The 10,118-nt window shown below is 41.7% G+C and overlaps 1 protein-coding gene across 1 annotated transcript; it reads left to right on the forward strand.

Moving 5' to 3' along the window:
* The first annotated feature begins 1,003 nt into the window (after positions 1 to 1,003).
* LOC123998908 (calponin-1-like) lies at positions 1,004 to 9,420 on the forward strand. Its single transcript, XM_046304133.1, has 7 exons — positions 1,004 to 1,250; positions 6,118 to 6,239; positions 6,559 to 6,625; positions 7,978 to 8,115; positions 8,258 to 8,374; positions 8,564 to 8,710; positions 8,896 to 9,420. The coding sequence occupies exons 1-7, from the start codon at positions 1,191 to 1,193 to the stop codon at positions 9,133 to 9,135; spliced, it is 891 nt and encodes a 296-aa protein (XP_046160089.1). The 5' UTR covers positions 1,004 to 1,190; the 3' UTR covers positions 9,136 to 9,420.
* Positions 9,421 to 10,118: the final 698 nt, after the last annotated feature.

The following is a 10,118-nucleotide window of genomic DNA, read 5'->3' on the forward strand; positions in this document are numbered from 1 at the left end:
GTGGGAGAGTGAAAGTGGGACAGGACAAACAGCAGTAGGGTGAATCATCATGCTGCTCTCTGGGGAGCAGTGCTGCCTGTTCCCCTTTGACACTCCACAGCCCGCTGGCGTTGCATTCTATTCCCCTGTCATCTGCCTGTGGACGAGCAGAGAAGTGGAGTGAAGCACTTTTTTAAAAGTAGATTGTAGTATTTAGTTCCAAGTTTGTTATGGAAAAACCAAGACAGGAATTGTAAAGCATCAGGGTTGAAAATGGTAGGAAGAATACATATAAAATGTGAATCACTACGTAAATACATTTGGGATACATTTAATGTATTATTATCAGGATGAATCATATTGCTATTCATACTGAAATCATGTTACATAAGAAAGTGATCAATTCAATATGCTCAAGTGAGAAAGTATCCATGTAGCCTTTTCGATATCTGCTTTCTTAGCCATCCTTGACCATGACCGTAATTAGGGTTACACTGGTCTTGAACCTCTTTGCCCAACAATATAAACCAAGCTTCTTCAGGTTTATGATGGATGGGTCAATACTTTCAGGCCTGACAAATAATTATGTCATATAGGATCTACATCTACAGTAATGAAACACCTTGCAGCATGTATACATATTACTTTATAATACTTTGTATAAATATAAAGTTAAATGTGTAATTCAAAACTCTAAAGGTCTGCCTTGACCTGTGATTGTGAGGTAGACCCTCAACTATTTAATAATAGCTATAGGTCTATGAATTTGTGATGTGCTTGATATTTATTTCATTTGGTAATGAAAGTGAAATTGGGATGCAGTAAAATTAGGCAATTGAAAAGGATCCTCCATCCAACATCCAATTCCCCTTAAGGTGGAAAAAGTGACACTGAGCGAGTCAAATGCCATACTGGTGACATCACCCAGAGGAAGAGGCAACGTCGGGATTGGATGGTGGCCCTAGCCAATCGCGCCGCACTCCAGAAATCCACAGATGGGAAGAGTTTAAAAAAGATTGAGAAAAGTGTTGCAAAGTGGTCCACAGCCTCACCAGAGCGGGCAAGAACGTTACAGAATCTGAATCCGCGGGTCTGTCATATCCATTGGAGTCCAGGGAGAAAGAGGACTTTGCTGTGAGTTTTCTCGTGCCAGGATAGAGGGGTGTATTTCACCATTTTTAAATCTCCTCTGTGAATAATCAAAGATAACTATGTCAAAGAATTTCAAAGGTGGACCATCCTTCGGACTTTCTGCTGAGGTCAAAAGTAAGGTATGTATCTCGCATGTTATGTAGCTTTTCTTTTAATTGAAATGAAAATAATGGGGTCTTTGCGTAATTGACATCAGTGGGCCAAGAGAATGCTCGCGCTCAGGAAGGTGCGCACTTGACGCTCGCATATCTTGTTACTACGTGCATCTTCTCAGATGTATTAGTTGTAGGGGAACCAATGGTATATCGAGGGCCAATAATATATTTTTGCTTTCTGTTAGGATATTTTATCGAATAGGCTTTTTGGACTGTCAAATTGGACTGTCAGTGGTGATCATAGGTCTAGGGCCTAGGCCTATACTGATAAATGGCAGCCTACCGTTCTTACAGTTTACTTTATCGTTTAATATGTGAGGGCATCCAAACCAATTGTCTCTGATTCACAACTTCGAACTGGGTCATTTAGATAACAGGTGATATCACCGAACCTGTCTGTCACAGAACACAATGACATAATTCCTCCAAGACGAGCCCACAAGGCCTGATTTCAAGGTGTCTCTAGAAGGCTACCAGTATGTATATATTTTTTAAAGCGTCAATCTGTGATCGCTACATTCATTTTGGACTTTTAAATTCATGATACTCATTGATTCTTGAAGAATATGACTTATAAGTCCTTCATGAGCTTAGTTCCTTGTTCTTACCCCATCATCAGAACCCATCAGTGGTTACATTTCTACAGACACATCCCTAAGCTATTTTACCAAATCAGTGGCGGTTTGTCCGCTTTGTTATAGTTTGAACTGCAGATTGCCCTTTTAAAGTCTAGGCAAGAACTAAATGAGTCACCAACACCAACCAAGAGTCTATGGACCAGCTACTGTAGGCCTATCATGTAGGCGACTGTGCTATCAACAACCACTAATGTTTGGGAGAAATTGTATTTTCAGGGACAGTGCAATAACAGTGATGCACGATATGTGTGTGCGTGTCATAACTGCTGACAACCCATGTTCAGCTTGGGACACAGCATGACTCTGCCAATGGGATCAAGTAACTATCCCAGGATATTCCAGAACTCCCAACTCGATGTCTGTCAATGACAACTGAATTTGCTATTCCTATCATAAACCTTATTGTGTTGGAAGAGCCCTGGTTCTTGCATACATAGTGGTTTCCTGTCCATACTTTTATAGGGGCACTCTTCAAACAAACATTTCCTTATACTTGGCCACCATGGTCATTAGTGCTGTAGTATAGAAATAGGTCATATTCAAACGTGTATCAGTCAGTATATATGTATATATATATGGCATGACATCCGATGATAGCGGATATATTATTATTATTATTATTATTATTATATGCTCCAGAGACTGATAGACAGGTACGTCAGCAACCTAAACCTCCTTTTAAGGTGTCCCTAAGCTCTGTCTTACAACCTGAGCAAGTGTCTCTCTGTAAACAATTTACACACCAGTGAGAAATGACAAAACACTGTTGAGGCAGAGGAGAGACAGACAGAACAAAGCCCTGTGGATTCACTGGAATGTCAACCTTCAACATGTTTATATCCAGGGGTGAAAGGAAATGTAATGTATTCCCGGGACAGGGACCTTCTGTGTGTGTAGAATTACATGTATAGAATCCCTATTAATTTAATAGGATCTCTACAGGCCTAATAGTGAAGATTTGTCCTTTAACTTTTAAAATGTATTAGCCTACCTTTTAAATGTGGCATTAACATGACCTGTCATGTGTTTACATCTGAGTGTCAATCAGTTACGTCAAAACGCTAATGTAGGCTACATGCGCAAGTTAATCAGGGATGTCTGAACAACAGGGGGTGCGGGAATAGTTTTTAAGCTATATTTAGATATTTTTCTGCTTTTTGTTTTGTTACATTTGTTAGTCAACTTGTCTATAATTAGATCCTTACAGCTCCTCTTCTGTCATTACTTGATGCTCATCTAGAATACTAGATAAAGCCTTGCTAATGATGGCATAAATCAATAGAATTATCAGTGCATCATCTACAATCTATACTGAACAAAAATATAAATTCGACATGTAAAGTGTTGGTCCCATTTTCCATGAGCTGAAATAAAAGATCCCCGAAATGTTCCATATGCACTGAAAGCTTATTTCTCTAAAATGTTGTGCACAAATTTGGTTGCATCCCTGTTAGTGATCATTTCCCCTTTGCCAGGTGTGGCATATCAACAAGCTGATTAAACCTCATGATCATTACACAAGTGCACCTTGTGCTGGGGACAATAAAATGCCACTAGCAGTTTTGTCATATAACACAATGTCACAGATATCTTGAGGGAGCATGCATTTGGCATGCCGACTACAGGAATGTCTAACAGAGCAGTTGCCAGACAATTTAATATACATTTCTTGACTATAAGCCGCCTACAACTTGTTTTAGAGAATTTGGCAGTATGTCGAACTGGCCTCACAACCGCAGACCACATGTAACCATGCCAGCCCAGGACCTCCACATCCACCTTCTTCACCTGCATGATCGTCTGAGTGGGGGGAATGGGGGTGCTGAGGAGTATTTCTGTCTGTAATAAAGCACTTTTGTGGGGAAAAACTCATTCTGATTGGCTTGGCCTGACTCACCAGTGGGTGGACCTGGCTCCCGAGTTGGTGGGCCTATGCCATCCCCGGCGCCCCTACCTAGTCATGTGAATGAATTTATTTCAATTGACTGATTTCTTTTTATGAACTGTAACTCAGTAAAATCTTTGATATTGTTGCATGTTGCGTTTAAATCTTTGTTCCGTATAGGTGACATAGTTAAAGTTTCTCTTTCATTTCTGCTTCTCTCACGGAGCGAGGACGTTTTGGGACCAGGGAGATTTCCAAATGGCATCTGTTTGACCGGTTTAAAGGAAATGAAAAGCTGTGAAAACGATCCAACATGTTTCTGATAGTATTTCAGTTTGTCCTGGAAGCATATTTAAGGTGGCTGAAAATGAAATTACTGTCAGCTTTTATGTAGCTGAAGAAAATTGCACTTTAAGGCTACACAACAGGTCCCTAAAAGCCTCAATCTCATTCTCTCAAGATGCTGAAATAGATTAATTGTATTTCTCCACTCCTGTTCCCGGTGACAAAATTAGCATTTGGTCTATAATTTTACTGCGAGGAACACTTAATTCTGCTGGAGTATGATGTCATAAGGTCATAAGGTGAATGCACCAATTTGTAAGTCGCTCTGGATAAGAGCGTCTGCTAAATGACTTAAATGTAAATGTAAATGTAAATAATAGGCGACATATGAGGCCTACAGTCAGTGTCCAGACTTTAGTTACTATTCCAACTATTACGCCTCTCCACACTAAAATAATTCCGGCATCCATACAGCAGTGCCTTTTTGATACATGCAAAGATACATCACTTACAAAACACCAAAAAGTGTTCTGAATGACATTCGGTGATTGTCCTTCATTAGGCCTGCACAAGTCTTGTAACCTGAATTGATGTGTATACTGCTGTCCGCGTGCATCTCAGTCTTGGCCACTCATCTCTGCCTTATCAAAACGTCAGTTTTGTAGTTGAACCACACTGCATTTTGGAGCGTATTCCACAAGTTTTCAAGTCCATTCAAGTCCATAATTTTTCATGCGAATGACATGCGATATGATAAATAGTGTGATAGCCTACAGTTTTATTTAAATCTGTTTTAATTATTGTGATAGGTTCATGTTTTACCGGTATGACGTAAACCCATTCGTTATTTTGCCAGTACTCCATACTGGACCGTTCCGTCTTACTTTCACACCTGTTTGTATCAACTTAAACCATTTTATTCCTTATTCCATGGCCTACGATGATTTAATTTATATTCTCTCCACTGAGTTCATACATGAAAAACACTGATAGAATCAATGGATAGGTGCCAATTGTGGCATCAAAGACTTATACATTTGCAAATAAATGAACCAGTTCTGATTACATTCCTGACCTCCTGACACAGTTAAATGAAACTCTGACCAAAATACCTTGGCTGGATGCAAGTGCTGTCTGCAGGTCTTGGCATCTCATTATCAGATGTGGTTTGCCTAAGTAGATTGCCTCACTGTAAAAGTACAGATTCCGGAAAACCCAGAGGGAGAGAGGGAGCACAAGGAGGAGTAATAGGGTGAGCTGTTTCTCCCAAGTTTGGTGTGATGGACTGGAAGCTAGGCAAACCCTGCTGCTTTGAAATACCTGTTTGTGTTGGCTCCTGGTCTCACAAGCCCTCTCCCAGACTGTGAGTGAGCAGAACTTTCAGAAAAGGAGAGAGCGCAGAGCGAGAGGGGGGCTACAGACCCACCATAGAATTTCTGGTATTAGGGGGATGCGTTTGTGCCAATAGGGAGATACAAGGAAGCAGAGAATCAGTGTTTCTCCATGCAGGAATGTCCCCTGGCCATTTTTCATTTTCTTCCTGTTGTTTCCTAACTCTAATCTTCATCTTTAGGTTTTATTACAATGGGTAGGCTTTCAAAGGAAAGTGGAGAGGAATGTTATCCCTCTGTTACAAGATGAGAAAGGAAAAGGGAGGAGGGATAATAGCTCTGAATATCATAGTTCAATGACTCTTTTACTAAAGTTACAGTTTGTTGTAAGATCATTTGTATTTTTCAGGTAGCCAAGCACCTGTCACAAGATCATTCATCATGCAGAACTGACAGTTACAAGACATTACCCTGAGTGTCTGCAGATGTTAGGATGCAGTCAAATGCAACACATTTACAGTGCATCCGGAAAGTATTCAGACCCCTTCACTGCGTTGTTTTCGCTTTGTCATTATGGGGTATTGTGTGTGTGTGGCGGAAAAATAATAACTTCATCCATTTTAGAATAAGGCTGAAATGTAACAAAATGTGGAAAAAGTGAAAGGGTCTGAACTTTCCGAATGCCTCTTCAGTTGGCCCAGAAGTATGACCCCCAGAAGGAGGAGGAGCTGAGGCTGTGGATCCAGGACGTAACAGGCAAGAAGATCGCTGATCCTTTCATGGAGAACCTAAAGGATGGGGTCATCTTGTGCGAGTGAGTGAGCGATACTCTCCCAGTACTGTGGCCGTGCAGAATGTCATGCAGAATGGCATGCAGAATGGCATGCAGAATGGCATGCAGAATGGCATGCAGAATGTCATGCAGAATGGCATGCAGAATGGCATGCAGAATGGCATGCAGAATGGCATGCAGAATGGCAGAGCATATTGTGTGTCATATCACCATATTACTTTCTGTTGATTCCAATATCATTCAGTCTCATTCATTTCCCCCTGTTAATGATGCCTGTGCCACTCAAAGTCAGAACAGTATTTTGACTGTTGTTCTGTGCTTTCTCTTTACTTGTGTGTAGACTTATCAACACACTTCAGCCAGGATCTGTGAGAAAGATTAACACTTCCCCTCAAAACTGGCATCAGGTAAGCTTGTTCTGAGACAGAATAAATGTTTCTATATTATTATATAACATTTACATTTACATTTAAGTCATTTAGCAGACGCTCTTATCCAGAGCGACTTACAAATTGGTGCATTCACCTTATGACATCCAGTGGAACAGCCACTTTACAATAGTGCATCTAAATATTTTAAGGGGGAGGGGGTGAGAAGGATTACTTTATCCTATCCTAAGTATTCCTTAAAGAGGTGGGGTTTCAGGTGTCTCCGGAAGGTGGTGATTGACTCCGCTGTCCTGGCGTCGTGAGGAAGTTTGTTCCACCATTGGGGAGCCAGAGCAGCGAACAGTTTTGACTGGGCTGAGCGGGAACTGTACTTCCTCAGTGGTAGGGAGACGAGCAGGCCAGAGGTGGATGAACGCAGTGCCCTTATTTGGGTGTAGGGCCTGATCAGAGCCTGGAGGTACTGAGGTGCCGTTCCCCTCACAGCTCCGTAGGCAAGCACCATGGTCTTGTAGCGGATGCGAGCTTCAACTGGAAGCCAGTGGAGAGAGCGGAGGAGCGGGGTGACGTGAGAGAACTTGGGAAGGTTGAACACTAGACGGGCTGCGGCGTTCTGGATGAGTTGTAGGGGTTTAATGGCACAGGCAGGGAGCCCAGCCAACAGCGAGTTGCAGTAATCCAGACGGGAGATGACAAGTGCCTGGATTAGGACCTGCGCCGCTTCCTGTGTGAGGCAAGGTCGTACTCTGCGGATGTTGTAGAGCATGAACCTACAGGAACGGGCCACCGCCTAACATCATGCCCATCATGACATGCAGTAGGCTATAGTTATTATACATACTTTGCATAGTATTGAGCAGCATAAGCATGCCAAGAGTCAGTAGTTTCTTCCACTCCATACCTTTCATCCACTGAACTTGCTAAAATATGTAACCAGATAGATAGTCTTCTGCTTGTCATAGTGATTATTTATTTACATACGTTTTTTAATGAGGCACATCTCTGTGTGTCTTCAGCTCTCTTATATGAGACTCAAAAAGAAAACAGCACTTTTAAGTTGTTTGTCGAGGCACTTCCAAAGAATCATCCATGACATACAATGTTACTAAGCATCAATGCACTCACATGTGGTCCCTTTGTCAGGAATAAAAGAGAAAAAGATTATCCAACTGGTGAGTAGGGCTTTGAAGAAAACCCAAGAAAGCTGATCCTTTTGAAGTCCTGAGTCTCAAATAGAATGACTATTTAAAGAGACATGACAATATCAAAATAACAAATAACTCAGTAACTGGTGTTCTCTTTGTTTGTACTCTTGCTTTTACCTCAGTGGACCATTTGTTCATGGCTAATTCTTCTTTCTTTTCATTGCCCAGCTGGAAAACATTGGCAATTTTGTCCGAGCCATCACAGTTTATGGTATGAAGCCATACGATTTGTTTGAGGCCAACGACCTGTTTGAGAATACCAACTACACCCAGGTCCAGAGCACGCTCATCACCCTGGCTGGAATTGTGAGTGGAATCCCATAGAGGAATCTCAGCACATTGTACAGTACTGTATGTAGAAAGTATTGTCAGTGGCTTGTAAGAAGCCTACTTCTACTTCACGTGAGGATCCATAATCTGTTTTTCTAACCTCCCCCTCTTTCACCAGGCCCAGTCCAAAGGTTTCCACTCCAAACATGACATGGGAGTGAAGTATGCGACAGCACACCAGCGCCGCTTTGCCCCAGACATGCTGAAGGAAGGGCGCAATGTCATCGGCCTGCAGGTCAGAAGAGTCTTTGTATCATATACACCTTATACACTAAGATATCACTGTTATTACAGATGTAATATAAGTAGTAGTAGCAGCATGTCATAACATACCTTCATTTGTTTTTAGTTTGGCCGATAGGATTGGTTTAATGGTATTATAGTTCAGGCATAACCAGTGCGCTACCTTTACCTGTCTGTCCAGATGGGTACCAACAAACTTGCCAGCCAGAAGGGCATGACATCTTATGGCACGCGGCGTCACCTGTATGACCCGAGGGGGGGAATGGAGAACCCTCTGGACCAGTCCACCATCAGCCTCCAGATGGGCACCAATAAGGGTGCCAACCAGGTGGGGCGCCATTTGATTTCACAAATAGATATTCTCTGGTAGAGATAGATATAGAATTGACTAACATTCTGCACATCTTGGGAGTTTTCCCTCTCTCTGCCTATCATGAAAGCAATTAATATGATGTAAAATATTACACTTTGTAGCCTATATCTAATCATCCCCTGCTTTTCTTCCTCTCTCAGTCTGGCATGACGGCCCCTGGCACCAGGAGACACATCTATGACAAGAGTCTGGGCTTGGAGGAATGCGACACCTCCACCGTCTCACTGCAGATGGGCACCAACAAGATGGCGTCCCAACAGGGCATGACCACATACGGCCTCCCTCGGCAGGTCTACGACAACAAGTACTGCTCCAACCCTGATGAATTCATCAACAACGGGGAGAGGGCTGAGTTTGACGGTACTATGTACTATGACTAAAGAGAACAGGATAACCCCAGTCCACTCCTCTCAAGAACCCCTCTCCACCAGCAAGACCACCCAAACTGTTATTTACTGTTTTCATTATCCTCATCCCTTGCTGTTTTCTTTGTGATCAACCATTCAAATTATTGTTGTCCTTTGAGGGGATTCATGCCTGGTTCAATCTCTTTGACCTTGTTTTTAAAATAAATGTAATGTTTTGGCCCACACCCCTCTCTCTCTTTGCAATGGAGATTTTTCTATTCAAATACGGTCAAAATAAATACTAATAATGTCAAGAGACCCATTCCTTAATCAATCATTTTTTATTGATAGATATTTTATAGTTTATAAAGTTTAAGCTTATAGTTTAAGCTTAAACATTGAGAATACAGGAAAAAGTTAATTGAATGGAAAGAAGTGACCGACATGTTGCTGTTAACCTTTAACCCCTGAGGAACAGGAGTCCGCTCTGGGATTCAATCCCTCTGGATGACTCGAGGCTCAGAGAATCAGACTGAGTCTTCCAGGACACAGGGGCATGGACTAGAAGCTTTGATCAGATGTATTCCTTATGACTTTGCCTGTGTATGCACCTCTGCGCTATGCTGACATCCCTGCTCTAGCTCACAGGACTGCCAACCAGCCATTTTATACCACAGATGGAATGTTTTTTATAGTATTCTTTAAATCATTAGAAGATCAGTAGTAGGGTTCTCAAACCTGATACTTGAATTAATGTGAGCCCCTAAAGGCATTGTGAAAAGACCATAGATTTGAATATTAGTAGTATTATAAGCAGTATTCAAGACGTCTCGCATACTTCATTAGTGGTATACAATGCAGATTAAATTTTAGCCATTGTGTCAGCTATGTTAATTTGGATGTCATATAGGCCAGTTTGCATGAAACAAGTTATAATCCCTCTATAGTTTCCATGTCACACAGCTTTAATATATTGCTGCGCTATTTGCACTTTGCATCACCTTGTTGAATATGTA

This window comes from Oncorhynchus gorbuscha, linkage group LG16 (assembly GCF_021184085.1).
Source record: "Oncorhynchus gorbuscha isolate QuinsamMale2020 ecotype Even-year linkage group LG16, OgorEven_v1.0, whole genome shotgun sequence".
Taxonomy (NCBI): Eukaryota; Metazoa; Chordata; class Actinopteri; order Salmoniformes; family Salmonidae; genus Oncorhynchus; species Oncorhynchus gorbuscha.